Here is a 23,629-nt window from a genome sequence, read left to right as displayed (position 1 = left end):
ACCGCAGGCTGTCCCCGCCCGGCCGTGAAAGGCTCGGGTTGCCACCAAAGAAAGGAGATGGAACCAAGCCTGGCAGTGTTTCATTTCCAACAGGGGGCTCCAAGTTCTCAGCTTAAAGTAAAGAGAGAGAGGCAGTACCTCGAAACAGCACCCACAGAAAGAAGAAAACACCCGGGAAACTGAGCGGTCAGGGCCCCTCCGGCCCCGGCTGCCTCAATACTCTGTTCTTCCAAACAGAACCAACCAGGGTAGAGGCCACAAACTTGGCCAAATGACGTCTTTCAATCTGGTGTGCAGCATGATCTCCTGGTAACGAAGGGTAGTTTTTCACCACTCATGTTTCTGCAACTCAAGACCACCACTCAACAGACAAGAAAAATAAAAACCATGAGCATGGTGGTTGTGAGGCAGAGCCCAAAGCGAGCATCCTTCCTTTCTAGATCTGAGACAGAAGCTTCTGGCAGGGTCCAGACCTGCTGAGCGAACACAGCTCATCCCGGAGAGGCATGGGGGCCCCTGCTGTAGTGACAAGCACAAGCAGCAGCCCAGGTACCCACATCTACCCCTTACACCCCAAGACCTCACTCTTGGGGTGGTTCAGTGGGTTAAGCCTCTGCCTTTGGCTTGGGTCATGATCTCAGGGTCCTGGGATTGAGCCTCACATCGGCTCTCTGCTCAGCAGGGAGCTTGCTTCCCCCGCCCCTCCTGCCTCTCTGCCTGCTTGTGATCTATCAAATAAAAAAATAAAAAAGACCTCACTCTCATTCCCTGAGGACCGTGTGGTTGCTGGCATCTCGTTCTGTGCATCTACCCAGCAAAATGCGCTGGCCCAAGGCTCAATTCTGAACCCATGGCTGGAGAGCTGCTTCCTGTCCCGAGGACACGGTGGGAGCCTGCTTTTGGCGCAGTCTCCCCTGACAGCCTGGTTAATGTCCATGGGTCCTAGGCGAAGGGCTGTGCAAGCCAACCGGAGACCTCGGCCTTGCCAGGGCTGTCTCCTCGTGTAAACATGTGCTCTTAACACTAACCATGTCTCGATCCGGCCTCACTGGCTCACCACAGCCACTACTACTCAGAGCGGCTGCCAGGGTCACCGGGCGGAAGGGAACTTCCAGCAAGGCCACAAGAAAAGAGCAGCTTAGAAAAGGTCAATCAGAATGACCGACTCTGGATTCCGCCTCCTCACAGCTGCCGGCACTCTGAAGAGTGAAGGGGCGGGAAGCGCCAGGAGCAGGACAAAGGGCCGTCTTCCCAGATGCGGGCAGGAGACAGCAGCTCCGACAGGCTGGAGGGCTGCCTGCGTGGGGGCCTAGAGTTGGGCGCCTGGCCCAGCTGTGGCTGCAGCTGGTGGGCACAGGGAATGGGGCGAGGCCAGCACAGAACCTAGTGCAGAGCCTGCTGCTGCCAAGCTGAGGGTGGAGAAGAGGGCGAGGAAAAGGATAAAGACCAACCAGCGCCCCCTTAGCCCAGCAGGGACACGGCCCTAAGCCTTCAGAACCAAAATGCAAGACCTCGTGCTCAGGTCACCTGCGCTGTATCTCCAGGGGCTTGCATGGTGCAGATGGTAACACTTTCTATTTAAAACAAAATCAGGGGGCGCCGGGGTGGCTCAGTCCATGGACTGTCTGCCTCCGGCTCAGGTCATGATCCCAGGGTCCTGGGATAGAGCCCTGAGTTGGGTCCCCGCTTGGTGGAAAGTCTGCTTCTCCCCCTCTCTCAAATAAATAAAATCTTAAAAAAATAAATAAAATAAAAACAAAATCAGCTTCCTAAGGCTCTCTGACCCAAAGCAAATCCTGGGGGTGAGATCATAGTCTGGGCAACTAGCGTCCTTGACAACAGTCAATCCTAACAAAGAAGTCTGACTCGTCTTCCTGTCTTCTAGCTTCTGGCACACCCCGCTCTGCAGTTCCCCAACAAAACAAGAGGCATGGCCGTGCCCACAGTGGGTCCAGCTTGAAATAACGTTCTCAGGTCTTTAACCACCCAGCCTTCCCCTTGAGCTGCTCTAGTCTGCTCCAGGTTTGTGCCACACTGAAGCCAACATTTCCCGCGGCGGCTTCGCTTTCCTCTGGGGCAGGTGAGTTTCCATCTCCAAAGGGATTCAGAGCTTTCAGATACATCTCATGTCTAAATCACATTTATTGCTCATTTTTTTCACTGTTTTTGAGACTTCTATTACTGATACTATGATAGGAATATGAGACAGTCACTAAGAAAAAACTTAAAAAGGAAATTGGGGGAGGGATGCCTGGCTGGCTCGGACAGTTGAGCGTCTGCCTTCAGCTCAGGTCATGATCGCCAGGTCCTGGGATTGAGCCCATCAGGCTCCCAGCTCAACAAGAAGTTTGCTTCTCCCTCTTCCCTGGCTTATGCTCTAATGAATAAAATCTTAAAAAAAAAAAAAAAAAAGGAAATTGGGGGCACCGGGCTGGCTCAGTCTGTAGAGTACATGACTCTTAATCTCAGGATCATGAGTCTGAGCCCCACATTCGGCACAAAGCTTACTTCAAAATAAAAGGAAATTGATTTAAATATAACCTATAGCATCTAAAAATGTCAGATTTAGAAAGTGTTTCTAACACTCCCTTAACTGGCCTCAAACACACCCGAGCTGCCAGAAGTCAGGGGACACCCGACAGGACAGGATCGAGCGACAAGGCCCCTAGCAGGGCACTGGGACCAGATGTGAGTGACAGCGTGTAAAAAAATGGGCACAGTCTCCAGCATCTTTGCCTTTTAATATAAGATTTGTTTTCATCATTTCTGAGTGTAACACATTTCTTCTAAAAATAGAGCTCTTTGCTTGTTCTGAAACTTAACTTCCACTTGGAGGTGACAGGGCATAAGGCTGACTGTAGTCGTGGGGGGACGCGGGTTCCTGGTCACAGACTCTTCACGGGACTCTGGATGCGCACGGCGAGGAGTCGTCCACTTCAAATCCATGGTACTGAAGAAACACGACAGAAAGTTCCAAGCTCCCATCCACGCCTGGCGTGGACCCACCTGAGCACGGCTCCCCTGGGCCACGGGACCAGATGGCAGCAGCCCCTCCCCCAGGAGGGGTGGACAGAAGGATCCTGCACACGTCCACCAGAAGAGGGCAGGGTCCCCTCCGAGCACACCGGTTAAGAATGGCAAGTGCACAAACACACAAGACATAGGGACACAGGGCTGAGGATGTGACACTCCTGCCCTGGGCCAATGCAGACCTGGATTTAATATCATGGAACTTGCTGGGGTTTTCTCACAATACAGATGAAGAGTGAGAATCTCCCCTTGCCCCCAAGAAGAGCCTGGTTAGCTCCTGAATCCAAAGATGCCCTTGATGTATCCAGTGAGGCCACTCTTGGTCTTCTGCTCCAACTTGTCCTCAAGAGGTGGGAATGCCACATGGTTGAGGGCCAGGTCAAAGAACAAAGGCTTGCAAGGAATGGGCTGGAATCCCGGTGGGAAGTGCACGAGGTTGGCTTGCTTGGTGACGAGGGAAGGGTCCAGGCAGAATGTCTCAAACCGTTCGACCAGAGGCTGGGAGTCAAACCAAAGGGAGGAACCCAGGTGTTAATCACAGACCACAGCGGAACATTCTCTACGTGCTGAGCACACAGTTCAGAGCCTACGTGGGCTACCTCGCTTCATCCCCACGAATCTGCTACAAGGGTTCTGTCACGTCCCCATCTCCTAGCTGAGAGTCACTGAAACCTAGAGGTTGGGAGAGGCACGGGCCGGGACTGGAGCACGGGCATAGTGGATCTGCCTGCCAAGTTCCTAGCCAGCTGCGCTGCACAGCACACGTTCCTAACCTTATCTGGGGTCATCTGGCTGGCATGAACAGACCTTATACAGGCAGCTGCGAGGTCTCTGAGCAAAAGAAGGGTGTCTGCTTAGAAATGAAGGGTTCTTGGGCACCTGGGTGGCTCAGTGGGTTAAAGCCTCTGCCTTCAGCTCAGGTCATGATCTCAGGGTCCTGGGATCAAGCCCCGCATTGGGCTCTCTGCCCAGCAGAAAGCCTGTTTCCCCTTCTTTCTCTGCCTGCCTCTCTGCCTACTTGTGATCTTTCTGTCAAATAAATAAAATCTTAAATAAAAAAAAAAAAAAAAAAAAAAAAAGGAAAAGAAATGAAGGGCTCTCTGTTCAACTGAGCACACATTTCTAGTGAGTTAACGAATTCTATTCTTCATTCCTCAAAAAGCCACAGCCCAAACATACCTTGTTGTCCTTGACTTGGGAGGAAATCTCTGTTTGGTGGGAGTCACTTGCATCTGAAAGTTGCACAGGGATTCAGTAAGAACAGGGAAAAAACATGCTACAGTCACAAATGACACATGTCACACGGGTGGGTTCTAAATCCCAAGAGCAAAAGCAGCAACATGTGGGCAAGTCAGCCCTTTCCTTCCTGGGCCAACGTCTGCTAAGCAGTACAGTAAAATAGACGATAAACCCTAGAAGCAAGGTTGTCACGCCAGCGGAGCCCCAATGGTTCTAAGAAAAATATGTTAGGGAAAGGGACAACGAACTGGTTCTCTAAATGCTTCCACACAGGGGTGCCCGGGTGGCTCTGCTGGTCAAGCATCTGCCTTCGGCTCGGGTCATGATGTCCCAGGATCGAGCCCCGCATCGGGCTCCCCGCTCAGTGGGGAGTCTGCTTCTCCCTCTAACCCTCTCCTGCTCACATACTCGCTCTCCATTCTTGGTCTCTCTCTCAAATAAATAAAATCTTAAAAAATAAATAAATAAATTCTCCCACACAGCTTGGTGCCTTCATGTGGCAGAAATAATGGCAGAAAGAAATAAAAATCGTACACATTATGGGACTGGGGTAGGGGTGGGACAGAGGAGGGAGGGCCGAAAGGAAATCTGGGAGCACAGTCAGCACGGAACGCGCAAGTGGCTCACCCAGGATCGCCGCTGCCTGCAGCGAACACTTCTCTGACCTCACTTGCGTGATGAGCTCTTGCACGTCGGGCAGGTCCTGTAACGGTTCAGAAAACACGGACTCACCAGCCAGAGCCGGGCCAGACAAGTGCGCCACACTGACCCAAGCTGAGTGATCCCACCCTTATTTTCACAAGATTTTAGACTTTATAAATGGTTTATCGTATTAAAAACAAACAAAAACAAAAACGCTAGCTTGGGGCATCTGGCTAGCTCAGTCAATAAAGCACGTGACTCTTACTCTCAGGGTCCCAAGGTCAAGCCCCAAGGCGGGCAAGGGGCGTACTTAAAAAAACAAAACAAAACAAAACAAGCACTTAAAGCTGTCTTCAGACAGGAAAAGGATGCCTTAGCCCAAGGGATAATGCCGGGAGACAGCAGGGAGGACAGCGAGGACAGCGACGCGAGCCAGCAGCGTGTCACGGCTGCTACAACAGGCCCCGCGCTTTCCGAGCAGCTCACGCAGCCGCTAATTCCACTGTCATCATCACCCTGAATGCAGCCGTACTCTGCTTTGCAGAGGAGGAGACTGAAGCATGAAGGGCCCCCAAGGCAGGCTGCAGTCTCTCCCCTGGCAAAATCCAGAAAGATCTGAACCCTCCTGCCCTAAGCTCAGACTTCGGTCAGACAGGGATCTGTACACGCTTCTTTCCTGACTCCTGGGATATCCATGCACACAGTCTCCCTCCACATGCCGGCGCCGAGGACACCCCGGCATTACGCTGCCACCGGGCTGGTCCCGCACACTCTCGCCTACTCCTTCCCATCTGCACCTTCACTTGAGAACTCCTCCATCCGGCATGCAAGCCTGTGGCTCGACAAAACCTTACGCTGTCTGAGGGCAGAAGCCTGGTGTGTTCATTGCCCTGGAACCCAGCACTGCTCTGAGGGAACAAGCGAACGCCCAGAGTGCCGCGGCTCCCTCACTGGCCTGACCAGGGCAATCCCAGCTCGCCTTTTTTAAACAGTCTCCACTAATAAATGCACATGCCCAGATTCTGTGGGCCGGCTGGGGCTCTGATCACAACACCACTGCAGCAGTCCGCAGCTGCAGGGGTCATTCAACAAGCAGGAACACTAAACCACCAGGTACTTCCGATCAGCAGGTAAGCTCTGAGGTACACCCAAACTGCCCTGGGGAAGGGGTGCTAAAATGCAGATTTTGACTCAGCAGGCCTGGAGTAGGGCCTCAGAGTCTGCATTTCTAGCAAGTTCCCAAATGCTGGTGATGGTACAGGTACACTTTGTGGAGAAAAGCTTCATCAGTGGTTCTCAACTCAGCTGCACAGCACAATCACTGAGATTTACAAAATCCCAGTGTGCACCCCAGACCCCGCAGGGATTAGAACCAGAATCTCGAGGGGTGAGCCTCAGACAGTCCTGTTTTAAAAATCCCAGGTGAGGGGCACCTGGGTGGCTCCGTTAGTTAACTGCCTTTGGCTCAGGTCATGGTCCCAGGGTCCTGGGATGGAGCCCTGCATCAACGGAGGGCCTGCTACCCCCTCTCTCTGCTGCTCTACCTATGTTCTTAATTTCTCTGTCAAATAAATAAATGAATACCTAAAAAAAAAAAAATCTTCCCAGGTGACTGTAACATGCAGCTGAATCTGAAAACAATACTTCACATTTATTTTAACCCAAGGAATGGCTTTCCTTCTTAGTACCCGCGTCCAATCGCAGGCCTGGAGTGTGGCAGGGAGTAAGAGCACACAGCTCTCAGGCTCTCAGGGCCACCCCACACCCGCAGCTGGCCAGGGAGGACGGCCTCACCACACAGCCTCCCTGGGCTTGGAGGCAAGGAGCAGCGGCGCACCTTTAAGCTGTTCCTGAAGGCCCCGGCGTCAGAATGTACTTCGTTTGCATACTTCAGGACTCGGTCGTACAGGACAAGGGCTTCGCTCCACTTCTTCACCAGCACGTAGGACTGAGCAATGAAAAAACACCTGGCAGGGAAGGGAAAGAGCCAGAGTATTCTAGAATAACAATTACCCAAGATTGAGACTTTCCTTGAAGTGCAGGCTCAATTTTAGATCTGGAAACAGGCTTCTTAAACCTTCTTAAACCTCAGGATCGCTGCAGGGAAGACCCTGACATTCCCCATGCCCCAGGTTACCAGGCGACCCGCCACTCTTCCCTGCACTGTGCATGTCCCACATGGTAACAGACCCTCTGTCTTCTCCTTCCTTTCTGACTCTGCGGTTCCGCAGAGGAACGCTGCGTGGCCCGAGTACGAATCCCACCCACTGCCCACGCGTCCGGCCAGCTCGCCCCATCCCTGCCCACTTCTTTTTCAAAAACCCAACCCAAGAACCCACTTCCTAATGGAAACTATTCCACTGGCGTCAACAGAGCCTCAGGGCTGCTGGTCCTTGGCAGGCCACGGGCCAGGAGGAGAGCTAACAAGTGTGATGATGGGGCATGCTGGAGAGTCAGAGTGCCGGGGTGTGAGGGCCGAGGGGCGGGGGTTACACTCCCGGCTCTATTCTGCCCACACCCTTCTCTTGCTCCACACAGCCTACCTCCAACTTACAAATAACACGACTCATTTAAGAACAAAAACAAAAAATGGAGGGTTAGCTTTCTCCTAATTCAGTTCAGGCTGTACTCTGGTTCTGTCAAGGAACACCTTTTCCTATACTTGTTCCTTCTCCGCTGGAGGAAGGAGGGAAGAGGAGGGAACTGACCTTTAACTTGTGTTCCCCAACCTCCCCCGCCCTATCCAAGGAGCAAATGACGTACACTGGAAACTCCCAGCCAGTACCTTCAGCAAAGACGCCCCCCCCCGAACATGCTGGGCCGACTGTTCTGACCACAGGCAAGGTAATCAGACAGCCAAGCCAACAACCCAGTCTTCTGGAGTCTGGCCCATGCCCCAAGGCTTACAGAGCCAGCGGGCAGCCCAGGAGAGCCCCATCTGCATCATGGGACCTTACCTATAAGCCTTAAACACCAGCGTCTTGAGGCCTATCTCTTTCTGGAAGGCTCGGTCCTCCTCTAAGCCAGGAAGCTGGAGCAATTCCACCAGATTCTGCACGAGAGATGCAACAAGGAAACTCATGAAGAGCAGGGTGCAGACTGGGTTTCTGAAAGGAGACCTTGTAAAAACACACATGGGCAAAAAGGCCAAGCCAGAAGTAACGGGAAAGTCTGTGAGGAGCGGCTTGGCAGCAGCCACACCTGGTGTCACCGCCACCCCCTCTCAGCTCCTAAAAGCCTGTCTGTCCTTTCCGTCTCGGCTCACACCTCACCTCCTTCCGAGATTTCTCAGACCAAGTCAGCTAGTGGGCATCTCCTGGTCTGATCTGTCAAGACTGGCGCTCCGGCTGGCATCTCCCCTAGAGGCCTGGATGGTGCATGGACATGTCCCTCAATCTTACTCACTGACCAACTCCCAGCGGGCCAAGACTGTGGCCTCAGGAAGTCCCCCAGGAGAGAGGACCTTGCACAGCTGAAGCGCTCAGTGGACCCCGAGGTCACTGGTCTCTACGCATCAACACGCCGAGGCTGAACGAGAACCAGGCCTCTCCTCCTGAGCCACCAAAAGCTGCTGCTGGTCCCAGCCCTTCGCTACGCAGAGCTAGGTCATTCTGTGGCCAACACATGCAAAGGACAGGATCCGGCAGCCCAGTCCTCGAGGGTCACCTGTAGAATGATGTCATAGAGCCGGATGAGGTCCTGGGGCCGTGGGGAGCGCTTGCTGTCATCTTCCGGCTGCGACTGCAGTGCCTTCTGCAGCCCCTTGGCCATGTTCTCGTTCCGCCTGACGGCTGTTGACAACTTGATGTAAGTCAGGTAGCTGGAATGTATCACACGTCAGCTCAGGTTATGCTCAGGGAAGCTGGCATTCTGAGAAGAGCACTGGGCCACAAGCTGGGACTAACCTAGGGGAAGGGCGTGGGGGCGAGGGCGTGTCACTCAGCGGGCCATGTGACCGGGGCCGCAAGCTCAAGGGGGCCCTCAATTTTGGCAATTTGCCAGCAGGTCTGCAGGGGCCAGGATGACACCTTATGACGAAATCTGATTTCAGTTTGAATTATATCCTCTGTTTGTCTTAAAGAGCCAGGAAGCTACTGACTTCAGAGGTCACAGTCCTTGAGATGATCCATGGATGGCAAGCCATTCCGGGAACAAGGATCAGTTAACAGCCTGGCCCACATTACAAGACGCAGCGCTCACACAACAGCTGCTCCTACTCATCTGAGGACCTTCTCTTCTCAGAAGACACTAAGGAATGGGTTTCGTTGGAGGGTTCTGCGTACCGAGCACCTGCACATACCGGAGACTATGCCTGCTTATTTTATTTTATTTTTTAAAGATTTTATTTATTTACTTGATAGACAGAAATCACAAGTAAGCAGAGAGGCAGGCACAGAGAGAGGAGGAAGAGAGCCGGATGTGGGGCTCGATCCCAGGATTCCGGGATCATGACCGGAGCCGAAGGGAGAGGCTTTAATCCACTGAGCCACCCAGGCACCCCTATGCCTGCTTATTTTAACTGTACTACCTGCAAAATCTCTTTTAATATCTGGGGACAAGAATACAGTAACTGAAAAGTCTGTTTAAAAAGGATTTGTGGGTAGAGGGCTAGTATTTAGGGCTCGAGATCTCCATTCTTCTCTGGTAGAAGAGTAGAGGCACCCTTGGGAGAGACACAGCCTGGGGACAGCTATGTATGCATAGTTGACGTCAGGGCTCCATAGTGAACACTGGGGATTAAGAGACTGTCAAGTCCTAGGTTCTGGCCCCCTAGCCTTCTCCTACTCGGCTTCTAGAACAAGAGCTGCTGGTACATTCTGGGGATCTGACTTGCCCACAAAAGGGCCCTCCAAGATTCTGGAGTCAGGCTCCTGGGTAGAAGGGCAGAAGAAGAACACCCCCAGTGAAGCCCCCAGCCGATAAGCCCTGCCCACAAGGGCAGAGTTCCCGCCACACAAGCCATATGCTTTAACAGGAGATGTCGAAGAATCACCAGTTAAAAAAATATCTAACAAGACAGAAGAGACCAAAATCGAGGGTAGGCTGGGGGGGAAAGCAACTTGGGAGAATCAGACTTTGCAAGAAGAAGAAGATTTCAGAAAACTATTATTAACTTCAGAGAGGGACTTTCTGGTCATAAGCTGAGAATGAGAAACTTTTACAAAATCAATATTTAGGCGTGACTGGGTTGTTCAGTCGGTTAAGTGTCTGCCTTTGGGTCAGGTCATGATCCCAGGGTGCTGGGATCCAGCCCTGAGTCAAGCTCCCTGTTCAGTGGAGGCTCTGCTCCTCCCTCTGCCCCTCTAACCCATCCCTGTCTACACTCTCTCTCTCTAATAAATAAAATCTTAAAAAGAAAATCAATATTCAAAGGACACGCACAAGCCCTCAGAAATTAAAATAGTGCATGAAATGAAAAGGCCTATAAGGAAGTCAGCTGGGAGGTCGGGAAGAGTCAGGGCGGGGAGTGGGTGCAGAGCAGGAGCGAGGGCTGTCCCGGGAAGGGGTACAAAATACCTAAATCCAAAAATCAGTAAGGAGGAACACACACACGTCATGAGGACACAAAGGTAAATACCAGGAAAATTTGTTTAAAGAAATAAAAGTGGCTGCTTTGGAGAAATGGGAGAGAAAGGTCAGGAGATGGGTTTTCCTGAAGCTCTTCAGAAAAAGGAGATTCTCCAAATATTATTTAGAGCAGTAGAGGAATGTAGATGCCTCTTTGGAAAGTTTTATTAAAATCCAAGAGCGACCTGATTCCTGCTGTCAAACTGTCAAAGCTGGGCTCCAGTTCCTTTTTTTTTTTTTTTTTTTTTTTTAAAGATTTTTAAAATTTACTTATTTGACAGAGAGAGAGCTGAGTACAGGCGCAAAAGCAGGCAGAGTAGCAGGCAGAGGGAAAGGGAGAAGCAGGCTCCCCGTTGAGTAGACATTGATGCGGGGATCAATGCTAGGACGCCGGGACCATGACCTGAGCCGAAGACAGGTAATTGAACTGACTGACCCCTCAGGCACCCCTGGGCTCCAGGTCCTGGTCGAAACCCACGATGCTGATTCCAGCTAGATGTGAAGATAGGAGTATGAAGCCAAGGGTATGGGGGCAGCACAGTGTGAAGGTTTTCTGAGCCCTGTTAAAACTCTCAGGGTCTTTTCAAGGTTAGGAAGTTGGATCAACTCCTGATTCAGACTCTGTGGCTGTTGACAATAAACATGTCCCTTACCCTCCTGGGCTCCGCTTTCTCACAGGACTGCTGAAGACTAGAGAGCAAACGGCTGTTGTTGCTCCATACCCCTCGATAACGCTGGCACTCCATTTGACGTTCGCTAATACTGAATTCCCTAATCTAGATCAAGGAGATCAAGATACAGGGAGGTGTTTTTACCAAAAAGGGAGGGGTTAGGGGAATGGCTGAAAATAGTGCCAGGTTCATGAAAAAAGTTACGACCAGTAAGTAAGCAATGAAGACTTCAAGGTCACATGGGGTAGAGCATCTAATGAGAAGTGTAGTTTTCCCAAGTCAGTTGATCCTTCTCTCCACAAAGTCCCCAAACTGTCACTTTTCCTTCCCTCCCCTCTTCAGGGTGAACAGAATGACCCACACTCTAAAACAAAAGTAAACTTGACAAGGTGATTTAAAAATGTGTATGAAAGAGCAAAGGGACAGAAAGAGTTCAGCTGTGCCTGAGGAAAAACCTGCTGGGGGATGAGCTCCACCAGCCACCAGGACTCGAGGCACAGGCACTTGCTGTGCTGGTGCCAGTACGGAAGGTGGATCCGCAGAGCAGAAGAGCGTCCAGAGAAGAGCACGCGAGGAGAAAGCGGGCCGCGCGCCGGATGGAGCCGGCGGACAGGCCGATGTGTCCGTCAACTGCCCCAGAGCCATCCACAGCCTCGTGGAGAAAACGTGAAGCAGATCCTTATACCACGCTCAAAAACAAACTCCAGATAGAATCAAACTGGAGTCGAAACAGAACTTAAATGCAGAAGGGACGCAAGCAAACATCTGGAACACAGAGGAGAGAGACTTTCGGAGCCCGGCACGGGGGGCCGTTACCTCTAGGAAGAGAAAGAGGAACCACCAGTGTGGGGCCACAGGCAGCGTCAAAGTCACCAGCCGCATTCTCACTCTTAATGTACAAAATTTAAAATTACGCGTAAAATCTTATGTGTATAATAACATGTAAACGCAATAAACGCAGTAACATACAAATAACATACAAACACGTACTCCTGTACGATAAAACATACATATATACATTAGCATTTGCTATACAATAAATCAGAAATTAAAACTATGCTAATGTTATACACATTCTTTCATCTGAAGGATCTATTTTACTACTGTGTTAAAAATTTAAAAATTAAAAGCCTTACCTGTGCAGGTACTGAAGATTAGATACCTTCCCCGACTCCCCTTCAAGGGTGTAATCTCTCTGTTTCTGTGGAAAGCAATCAAGGCAGAGATAAAACAGATGATCCTATCCTTGGCTCTGACCACCTCATGCCATGGTGTGGTCCCCAAAGTGCCTGGGAACACAGGCACAGGCTCTAGTAAATTACGGGTCCTAAAATATCAAAGATCTCCTGGGCATATTCTAGAACAAGGCCACTCACTTGTCACCGGCATCTAAAAACTGGACTTAAGCAGGAGAGTTCAGAGTAATGGCCAGTCAGGCTCCCTGTCCACTGCTCCCATGTCCAGACCCAAAGCAGGAAGGCCAGACAGTCCAGGCCTGTGGCACCATTTTGGGGTTTGTGCCTTAGACCTACATTCCGAGATCCAACCCCTCAGGCTGTCAGCTCAGCCTTCTGTGGCTGGCCGAACAATGGCTCTCAAAGATGCACAGGTCCTAATTCCAGGCGCCGTGAAGGTGTTACCTCACACGTAGGAGACGGGATTATCCTGGATTATCAAGGTGGGATCAGCATAATCACAGGTTTCTTCTAAGAAGGAGAGAGCAGGGCCAGTGACAGAAAGAAGGCATGGGGACTGAAGCAGAGGTCGGAGAGGAGTGACAGGCTAAGCTGCTGGCTGTGATCACGGAGAAGGGGGCCACAGGGCAAGAAGTACAGGTGGCCTCCAGAAGTTGGAAAACGCATTCTCTGGAATGCTAGAAATGGACTCTTCCCATAGGACTTCCAAAGGAAGGGCACCGGGGTAGTTATGCTGACTAAGCATCTGACTCTTCGTTTTGACTCAGGTCCTGATTGCAGGGCGGTGGGGTCCAGCCGCGGGTCAGGCTCCACGCTTAGCACGGAGTCGGCCAGAGTCCTTCCCCTCCCTGCACCCCCCAACTCTGCCTAAAATAAGTGAAATCGTAAAAAAGACAAAAAACAAAAAACCCTTCCAAAGGAATGCAACCCTATGAACCTTTTTAGATTAACAACCACCCAAAGCTGTGAGAGAAGAGATCTGTGTTATTTTAAGCCACTACGTTTGTGGTCATGTTCTAGCAGCCACCGGGGAAACCTCGACACCTTGATATCACCATCTTCATTACACTCTGTGAGGGGTCCCTGCAACTGCTGTTGAGTTCAAGGTGAGTGATGGAGGGCAGGGCTCGTACGTACCTGTTATGTGGGTGAAGGGAGGTGAGATATACAAAGGCAGCTTGACGGGAAAAGGGAATGGGATGACAGCTTAACAAATACTTAGTGAACGTTTTATACTCAAAGCACCAGGGACAGATGCTAAAGTAAATAGCTGCTTTTAATACGCTTATATTTGTGGGGAAAAAACCCCAGAAAAATAAATATAAAACAATATACAAAATGTTAAAAAGCAATTCTTGATTAACTACCGAACAAAAATTACAGCCACAAGTACCAGATATTTAGAACACGGGGAGCTGCTGGGCTAGGATGGTGCTGGCAGGCTTCTGAGAGATGAACTATGAGCTGGACACTGAACACCAGACGGCGTCTGGACAGGTGACGAGGGAGACGAAGGACAGTCAGGTGCGAGGGGAAAGGAGAACAGTGCAGGAGAGCACCGCGTGGGGAAGGCACACTCACAGGAGGGTGAGTACCGCAGCCGGAGCCGGAGGACCCAGCGGGGAGCAGGAAAGTATGATCTGGAAACAGACACCAGTTCACAGAGTTGGAACTGCACTTGCTAAATCAATGGGCTCTTGAGCAGGGTGTACACAACCCAAAGAGTGTGGTGTAAGAGGAAAATTAGAGCTGCTGCTTCTTTTTTTTTTTTTGAAGATTTTATTTATTTATTTGACAGAGAGAGAGATCACAAGTAGGCAGAGAGAGAGAGTGGGGGGAAGCAGGCTCCCTGCCGAGCAGAGAGCACAATTCAGGGCTCAATTCCAGGACCCTGAGACCGTGACCTGAGCTGAAGGCAGAGGCTTAACCTGCTGAGCCACCCAGGTGCCCTGAAAATGAGAACTTCTATTTTTCTCATTTCTTACAAATAAACACGTCAGGAATACAGGCTCAATTTTACTTATGGGCTACAATATCAGGAAAGTTTGGAGCCCCCTGCTCTAGACCTGGGAGATGGGATCTAGAAAGGTCCCCTGTTTGCTGCTGGCAGGAAAGACCTGGAGAACTGAACCCAGACCAAGATGGGAAAAGCTGTCAGACCTCTGTGGCAGTCCAGGAATAGGACAAAAGGCTAATCAGAAACAGGGCAGGGGTGAGGGATGGAAAAATGGAGAGAAGTCAAAGGAGAGCTAGTAAGGTTCTGGTGACAGGGAAGAAAGAGACAAAGACAGTCCTGAGGTTTTCAGCCTAGATGCCTAATGGATCACAGTGACATCAGAGAAAGGGAGCACTCGAAAAATCCACCTGGAGCCATGAATTTGTGACTAAAGGCTTAACGGGGAATAAATGAACCCATTAGGAAGAACAGGATGGAGAGAAAATTCCTCAACCTGATGGAGTTCAGAGGCTTCTGTCGTTTGTCAGCCCATCACCAAATCTAAAAATACTGTGGCTACGAGTCTGTGCACTCAAGACCACTGCCCGCCCATCCCCCCATCCCCACCCGAACAAGGCACACAGACTGAGAGGACCTCAGCCCGGAGCAGGAGCCAGTGGCCCAGCTGATAGTCCCACCTGATCCGGCTTGAGCTCTTCCCGAACGGCCTGGATGGCATCCCGACACTCACTGAGCATGGATTCAAACAGACGCTCCTTGGTTTCTTCACTTTCAGCCTAAACAAAGGCAGTAAAAAAAAGTTTTCCTCTGAATAAGGCAGAGTGGTCCAACGGGAGGGGGCACAACCCTGCCGTGACTCCCCCCCATTATACACACACACATCCGGCCAGGACACCCCAAAGCAGAGATCGTTTCAATTGTCACGAGTCTCCACCACATTAAGACTTTTCTTATAGTCTTATTCATTATTCATATAGAAATGGAATGGTACGTGTACACACACACACACACACACACACACACACACGAAGTGAATGCACTGAAAAGATCTGCGTAACTGATCTGAAACAACCAAACAACAGATGCTTTACATTCTTTCCCATCACAGAACTTTCTACTTCTTTCCTCCACCAATTCCACCTCTGCTCAGGACCTGCCCCTGACATCCCTGAAACGCCACATTGGAGAACAAATGGTCCCAAGCTCTGCTGTGTGCCAGCAGGGATACCCGCATGAACGTAACCCCAAAGACTTGCAGATCTTGGATTTCTTTTAGGTCCAAGCAAGTGAGGAATGTCCCTAACCAATACCAAGCCAAACATTTACTTCTCCTAAGGATCACAGGAAGATCCCTTCTCCACAGAAATCGTGCACTTGGGATAGTCCCTGTGGCTATGCTGTGGTTGACAGTCTTTGCACAAGGTCAAGGGCGTTTGCCCCTCTGCTGGCCTGCTGGGATAAGGGAAAAGTGATTCATTGACAGAGCACCTGCCAAACCACATTACCATTCTAAAGAATCCGACTGAGCTGGTAGGAGTAGTCAGAGGCAAAAAAGAGATGAACTTGTGCTGCCGGCAGACCCACTGTAGCAGGAAAACATCAGCACTCCATTATTATATTTGACTTTCCACTTCCACGGAAACATCCAAACTAATCTCTTGACATTCAACTGACCTCTAAGCCCAAAAGAAAACCCATTATGGCCCACTCCTTTAGGAGGCTGGTAGAGGCTTAAAAAAAAGCTTTTCTTCTCTTAAGAACGCTAACATTTTTCCTAGTTTACAGTGTAGGGGGAAAAAAACTTCCTTGTAAGTTATGCAATCTAAATCAAACATACTTTTCTACTTATATTGCCTTTCCTGTTGCTCACTAACTTAGGAAAAAGTCAGGGGCGCAGTCATTCTATAAATCTCTCAAGGCAAACACAGCCACTATTAATTTACTGAAACCTAAAAAGCATTGTCCAACAGAACTTTCTGTGATGGGGTGCCTGCCTGCCTCAATCCAGGGACACATGTGAATCTCCATCTCCAGGTTGTGAGTTCGAGCCCTGTGCTAGATGTAATTACTTAAAAATAAAATCTTTATTCGGAAAAAAAAAAAAAAAAAAGAACCTTCTGTGCTAATGGAAACACTCTTTTTTGCTGTCCTGTCCTGCACAGCAGTCTTCAGCCACATGTGGCTACTGAGCATTTGAAGTTTTCATTAATTTAAGCGTAAATAGCCAGAGATGTTCAAGTGTCTCATGTACTCAACAGCGCAGAGAAACACTTCACACAAAACACTGCTAAGGAGCACGTCAAGGTAGCAAGACTCTTTGTAATAACGGAATCAAACCTGCGGGCCAAACGTCTGAAGGACAAATCCTGTGGACCAACCAGGGCAGCCATGGAAGAGCTAACAGCCGGAATCGGATCTGTGAGCAGACTCGGCAGCAGGTGTGCGCGTGGGGGCACGGGCACATATACACGCGCGCATGCTCAAGCGTGCCCCCCCCATGCATGGGGGCACAGGCGCACACACACGCATGTGCAAGCACGCACACACGGGCACACACAGAGCCACACTGTCAGCAGGCAGTTCTGGTATCTGGCAAATATGCCACCAACACCATTTCAAGAGGGGAGCGGTTCGATGTTTGGGGTTAATGGGTATATAAAGTAACAGAAAAGTGAACTTCATTTCGCCAGCTACCCATGATTTGTGTGCTTTCCTGTAGAGAAAATGCAGCTCAAATAAAAAAACAAAACTGAAACGATGCAAAACGCTAACTCTCTTTACTGCCATGTATTATGCTCGCTCCCTCGGAATAAGGACACCTCTGCATCAAGGGGCAAGAGGCTTTCCTGGGGCTCCCACAGAAGTCTGAGTTCCACCGGGAACCTCACAGAAGACTGAGCCACACGGCAGGTAAAAGCCCATCAGAAGGGGAGAGCTTCAGTCACTTGGGTTTTCTGCCGCCCACACTGCCAGTGACTCAGAGGTCACTAGGACCTGCAGCAGGTCCTAGCTCTACAGCAGAGCTTCTCAGGGTTCTCCCTGGGCTGGGCACAGTGTCTCCAAACAGGAAGCCTGAAATGTACTTTGCTACTTTCACTCGTATTTACATACCTATCTTGGAGGCTAAAATCATCCTGAAAAGGCAGCAAACCAGGAACGCCGCTCTACGTGCAGAGGCAGGACTCCGCAGCATCTACACACAGACCTCCCAAGTCAGCCCCAGAGCCAACAAGAACGAGCTCCCAAACCCACGCGGCAAACTCCCTGCACAGGAATTTGTGGTCTGCCTGCACCTTTTTCCAGGTGCGTCTGTGAAACAGAGAAATCTTCAGTCCAGAACTAATGTGTTACTTGGACAGGCCTAATAATTAAAAACAAATCCTAGATCCGTTTTTATGAAACTTGGAACACCCCAGGATGTGCTTTTCCACAGCCTTAAGATGAGTCTCAAGGACCGGTACAGAGGAAAACCAGCTGCCGTGGGTCCTGAGGTAAAGACCCCTGCCTTTCAGAAGTTTCTGGTCTCCTGATCAGAGACCAGAAATTTTGCAACTGGATTTGAAGACTGTTTTCACTTGTCTACAAAGCCTGCTGGAAGGTGGCAGTGTGACTAAGAGACAGACGAGGCGAGTCTGACCACATTCTCCACCACACCCATAGGAGAACCAAGGGAGTGGGAACCAAGCCTTCCCCAGGCCCCTAAGTTCCAGGAAACAACACATGGATATCTGGTAAAGGAGAATACAAACCTCACTTAAGAACAGTTTTTTTTTTTTTTTTTTTTTTTTGCTTGTGTTCGTTTTTGTTTTATAGAGAAGGACAGATGGTCTCCCTTTCACTCACACACTGAAGTATTAGCCATGACCCAAGGATAAGACTCATCAAACCTGCCGTTCCTCTGAAAGCTCTGCCTGACAACATCCCGCAGAGCTGCCGCCAGTGACAAGGTAGGTAGAATCAAGCATTAATAGAGCAAAACAGAAACAAATTATCAAGTAAAGCAATTATTTAGCTCACAAAGACATAAAACCTGGCTCAGGAGACCAGAAATTTTGCAACTGGATTTTGGCAGCTGATTAAATCCCTGCTGCAGTCTTCAGTCTAACACTTTATCTCCCTGAATTATTTCTTCCTTCTATGCTTTTCAGTAAACTGCTGTTCTAGTATTTAAATGTCATGAAACCTCTACAAGCAAGCATAAACTGGGTCTACCAAATTCTTGCATTCCAGTCCCTAGAGGGGGGCATCACCAGCCAGTTGAAGGAACATGAAGGGGCGCCTGGCCAGGTCAGTCGGCGGACCATGCGACTCTTGATCTCTTCTTAGCTGTGGGTTTGAACCCCATGTTGGGTGTAGAGACAACTTAAAAATAAAATCTTTGGGGTGCCTGGGTGGCTCAGTGGTTTGGGCTGCTGCCTTCGGCTCAGGTCATGATCTCAGGGTCCTGGGATCGAGCCCCACATCAGGCTCTCTGCTCCGCAGGAAGCCTGCTTCCCCCCCCCCCTCTCTCTCTGCCTGCCTCTCTGCCTACTTGTGATCTCTGTCTGTCAAATAAATAAATAAAATTTAAAAAAAAATTAAAAAAAATAAAATCTTTAAGGAAAAAAAAAGAAACACTGAAACCCAGAGCCCTGCATCTCCAAGGCATAGCTCCTGGTTCCCAGGGTAGGGAACAGCTCCAGACAACGAGAATGGGCAAGGTGGAGAAGACCTGTGTGACATCCAGCCAAATAATCCGGTGGCGGCACCAAGGGGGCACATGGTTCTCCTGGGATTACCCTCCAATGGCCAAAGTGCATTTTCCCTAGTTACTAACCCATGGCTGTTTCAACTCAACAGACAACCAGCTACGGTGCTGGACCTCACATCTAAGGATTTAACTGAACTTTATTTCATCTGTACTTGAATTATTTTATTTACCGGTTAAATTTGCTGTATGTGTGTATAGACAGTGGACACTGAACTATGTCAATGTTAAAACCTTGCTGGGATTCCCTGGCACGAACAATGACACACATTTTGTTTGATCTACATCTTTTACATCTACCACATTATTTAAAGACCTCTGATACTCAGAAGTGACCCTGATGCACCGAAAGATTCTGAACAACCAGAGACCACGGAGGAGTTAACACATCCCACAAACACTGAAATGATTAAGAAAATATTATAAACTTTATGTCAATAAATTCAACAAGGTACATGAAATTAATAAATGCCTTTTAAAAAAAGACACGGGGGGCGCCTGGGTGGCTCAGTGGGTTAAGCATCTGCCTTTAGCTCAGGTCATGATCTCAGGGTCCTGGGATCAAGCCCCGAGTTAGGCTCTCTGCTCAGCAGGGAGCCTGCTTCCCTCTCTCTCTCCGCCTGTCTGTCTGCCTACTTGTGATCTCTCTCGCTGTGTCAAATAAATAAATAAAATCTTAAAAAAAAAAAAAAAAAAAAAAAGATGACCTGGGGCACCTGGGTGGCTCAGTTGTTAAGTGTCTGCCTTTGGCTCAGGTCATGGTCCCAGGGTCCTCAGATAGAGCCCCAGATCAGCTCCCTACTTGGCAGAAAACCTGCTTCTCCCTCTCCCTCTGCCTGTTGCTCCCCCTGCTTGTGCTGTCAAGTGAATAAATAAATAAAATAATAAATCTTTTTTAAAAAAATATTTTATTTGTTTGAAAGACAAATAAAATATTTTTTTAAAAATGAGAGGGGAGGAAGCAGGCTCCCTGCTGAGCAGAGAGCACGATGCAGGGCTCAATCCCAGGACCCTGGGATCATGACCTGAGCCAAAGGCAGAGGCTTAACCCACTGAGCCACCCAGGTGCCCCAATAAAAATAATCTTTAAAAAATAAAATGAAATAAATTTTAAAATTTAAAAAAAAAAAAAGACTCATCCAAATGACACAAAATCAAACAGAAAATCTGAGTAGCTCTTTATCTCATAAAGGAATATTTGTTTAGAACAAGCAAAAACAAATTTTAAAAACCTTCCCGTAAATACCAAATCATTGTTATACACCTCAAACTAATGTTTTAAGTCAATTATATCCCCCCCACCCCCAAAACCACAAAAAACCCTTCCTACAAAGAAAACTCTAGGCTCAATAGTTTCACTGGTAATTACAACGAATAGTTGAGAAAGAAAAAAATACTGGGATTACATAAACTCCTTCAGAAACAAGAGAAGGAAGGAAAATATCTAAACTTGTTTTATGAGGTATATATAGCCCTGATACCAAACCCTGAAAAAAGACATTATAAAACAATGATAAGCCACTTCCTCATGCATATGGATGCAAAATTCTTAAATCTCAGCAAACAAAATCTAGCAATGTATAGAAAGTACAATATACCATAACTAAGTGAGGTTGCCTCAAGTACATAAGACTGATTTAACACTGAAAAGTAATCAATGTAATTCACTACTAACAGCCGTCAAATATTCCTCCCTCTTCAGCCTTTACTCTCAAGTTGAAAGAAGGGAAACTGTCCTTATGGCTCCTTCTAAGCCTCTGCTTTCTTACAACCTTCACACACTCCACCGTATCCTGTGCAACAGCAATTAAACACCCGCCACTATTCCTGCTTGCCAAAGCCTTCTAATTTTCTTTCATCTCTTCACAAATATCTGAAAAATACTTAAGATTTGTAGAGCTATTCAAAGCATGGTCCTGGGACCAGCAGAATTAGCATCATTTGGGAGCTTATAAGAGAAGCAAATTCTTGGGCCCCAAAGCACACATACTAAATCAAAATCTCTGGAGAGGTGGGGCCTTGAATATTTTTTTAAAATTATTTTATAATTGGGGCACCTGGGTGGCTCAGTGGGTTAAGCCTCTGCCTTCTGCTCAGGTCATGATCTTGGGGTCCTGGTATCAAGCACCGCATCAAGCTCTCTGCTCAGAGGGGAGCCTGCTTCCCCCCCTCTCTCTGCCCTACTTGTGATCTCTGTCAAATGAATAAATAAAATCTTTTTTAAAAAATTACTTTAATATTCTTTTTTTTAAAAAAGATTTTATTTATTTATTTGACAGAGAGAGATCACAAGTAGGCAGAGAGGCAGGCAGAGGGAGAGAGAGGAGGAAGCAGGCTCCCTGCTGAGCAGAGAGCTCGATGCGGTGCTTGATCCCAGGATCCCAAGATCATGACCTGAGCAGAAGGCAGAGGCTTAACCCACTGAGCCACCCAGGCGCCCCTAAAAAAATTATAATTTTTTCATCAGTGTACTCTTTCCCCATCCCACCCACCCACTTCCCCTGTGGTATATCCTAGATTCTATAAATCATAATCTGTCATATAGTATATTCTTGTAATAACCCTAGGGAAAAGAAAACATTAAGGAAATCATACAGAAAATACATTCACAGCACTATATTATTATTTATCTAAAGAAAATCAACCTGTAAGTGGACCGGCAGAGTTCAAACCTATGTTGTTCAAGGATCAACTCTATTTTTTTTTTTTTTAATCTATTCAATGTTGGAGTAACACTGATGTTTTGTTTAAGCAGGCTCCATGCCCAACGTGGGGTTTGAGTTCATGACCCTGAGACCAAGAGCTGCACACGCCACCGACTAGGACAGCCAGGTACCACAACACTGCTGTTCTGGTCTTTGCCATTACTACCAAAATCTTGGCCAAACTCAAACTGCTTTAGAAGGAGCAGCTACAGGGTGCCTGGGTGGCTCGGCTGGTTGGGCGTCCAACGCTTGATTTCATCTCAGGTCATGATCTCAGGGTCCAGGATCCTAACATTAAGCCCCAGTGTCGGGCTCCTCACTAAGTGGGGATTTGGCCTGAGAGTCTCTCTCCCTCGCCCTCTGCCCCTCTCCCCGCAAAGAGCATGCTCACTCTCTTTATTAAATAAATAAATCTTTATTAAAAAAAAAAAAAAGAGAGCGAGCACAAAAATGACCTAAAGACCCAAAAGTCAACCCTTCAAGTATGCTAACACTCGAATTTGAGGCTAACACTCGACTTTGAGAGTAACCCTTTTTAAAAACATACACAAAGCTCAACTAGTCATCACATTACTGAAATGATCTTCAATTTTAAAAGCAATGGCTGCACATGCAGTTGTAAAATGCTTTTACTTCATCTAAGTTAGCTCAAGCTGATTTTATGAATAAGGCAAAAAGATCTCCTTCATGTGCGTTTTTATTTTCTAATAATGCATACAAAACAGAAGAAAGATAAATTCAAATAAAATGCCACATGGGAAACTCTCCTACCCCCACTAATCTACTGAATTGGAGAGGATTCCCTGCCAAGGACTATTTGTTTCAATTAACGTTCTGTTCATTCAGTCTCTCCCAGGGGCCCGGGACTCCACTTGTGTATGGTGTACTGTATTAAATAAGATTGCATTAGCTATTCACCAAAGCCAAGTAAAATGGTCCTGCTACCAGCCTTCCTGATATGTGGCGAAGTTCAAGAACATGATCATGGGTGTCAAAAGGGCCTGGATTCCAGGCAAGCACTCCCTTCTATCAGACGTGTATGGCTGTGGACAAGTTACATGGTCTCTTTCAGACCTGTTTTCCCACCTGTACGATGAGAGTTACCGCCCATACCGTAGAATTAAAAAGGTACAAAACTGAAAGAACAGCGTATCCGGGACATTGAGGAGGACCATTACCCTTCATTGCTCATCTCTGTGGTGTAGGTGACCACTGGTTTTTAAATTTTGTGAACTAATACGTAAGACCACGGAAAATCCTTACAACACGCAAATAAAAACAGAATTCAAAAGCAGATCGCAATGATTTCAACAAATAAAAAAAAAAATAACATCGCTTATGAACATGAGAAAGACTAAAAGGAAATCCAGTGTTGTCCTTATCAGCACAAGGTAACAACCATGAAGGTATATGAGAAGTGGGACTTCAAAACATTTACCTTTTCTCTAAACTTTAAACTAAATAACTTCTTAAAATTATTAATTTTAATTTTTTAAAAAATGTTTATTAATTTGCAATGCTAGCTTTCCTTGTTCTTTATCTAATATACATTCGCGTGCCTGTTCCTAAGGAGCCTCCCCCCATTTATATCTGCCCCCCTGGGCCTCCCCTAACCCCAACCACAGCCAGAACTCCTGTCCCACTGTCCCTGACCGCAGCTCTTCTCTTCCAGAACATACCACCATGAAACGAAAGAATTAACCCAACCATGTAAGCTCAAGGGCTGCTACGAGAATCGCAGTCCAGAAGAGACACTGCCATATACCGGTGCCAGTGAGATGCTCTCCAGGAAAGCTTCTCGGTCTTCTAAAGAACAAATCAACTTACTAGTCTTACTAGTCTTACCCTCGTCTTCTGCTCTTAAAGCAAACTGA

The 23,629-nt window shown here is 48.3% G+C and overlaps 1 protein-coding gene across 1 annotated transcript in view; it reads right to left on the bottom strand.

Annotated features, from left to right (window-relative positions):
- Positions 1 to 2,722: 2,722 nt before the first annotated feature.
- Positions 2,723 to 23,629, bottom strand: part of SRP68 (signal recognition particle 68) — a 35,180-nt gene continuing 14,273 nt past the window's right edge. Inside the window, exons 9-16 of the mRNA XM_059150299.1 lie at positions 14,981 to 15,079; positions 12,287 to 12,351; positions 8,578 to 8,731; positions 7,869 to 7,963; positions 6,749 to 6,878; positions 4,897 to 4,972; positions 4,210 to 4,262; positions 2,723 to 3,528 (exon numbers count right to left, since the gene is read on the bottom strand). Coding sequence (XP_059006282.1) covers positions 3,301 to 3,528; positions 4,210 to 4,262; positions 4,897 to 4,972; positions 6,749 to 6,878; positions 7,869 to 7,963; positions 8,578 to 8,731; positions 12,287 to 12,351; positions 14,981 to 15,079 — 900 coding nt within the window. The 3' untranslated portion in view covers positions 2,723 to 3,300. The remainder of the gene's footprint in view (positions 3,529 to 4,209; positions 4,263 to 4,896; positions 4,973 to 6,748; positions 6,879 to 7,868; positions 7,964 to 8,577; positions 8,732 to 12,286; positions 12,352 to 14,980; positions 15,080 to 23,629) is intronic.

Source organism: Mustela lutreola, chromosome 15 (assembly GCF_030435805.1).
Source record: "Mustela lutreola isolate mMusLut2 chromosome 15, mMusLut2.pri, whole genome shotgun sequence".
In the NCBI taxonomy this organism is placed as follows: domain Eukaryota; kingdom Metazoa; phylum Chordata; class Mammalia; order Carnivora; family Mustelidae; genus Mustela; species Mustela lutreola.
Note: the sequence above shows the minus strand (reverse complement) of the source record. Positions and strands in the feature narration are given on the sequence as shown.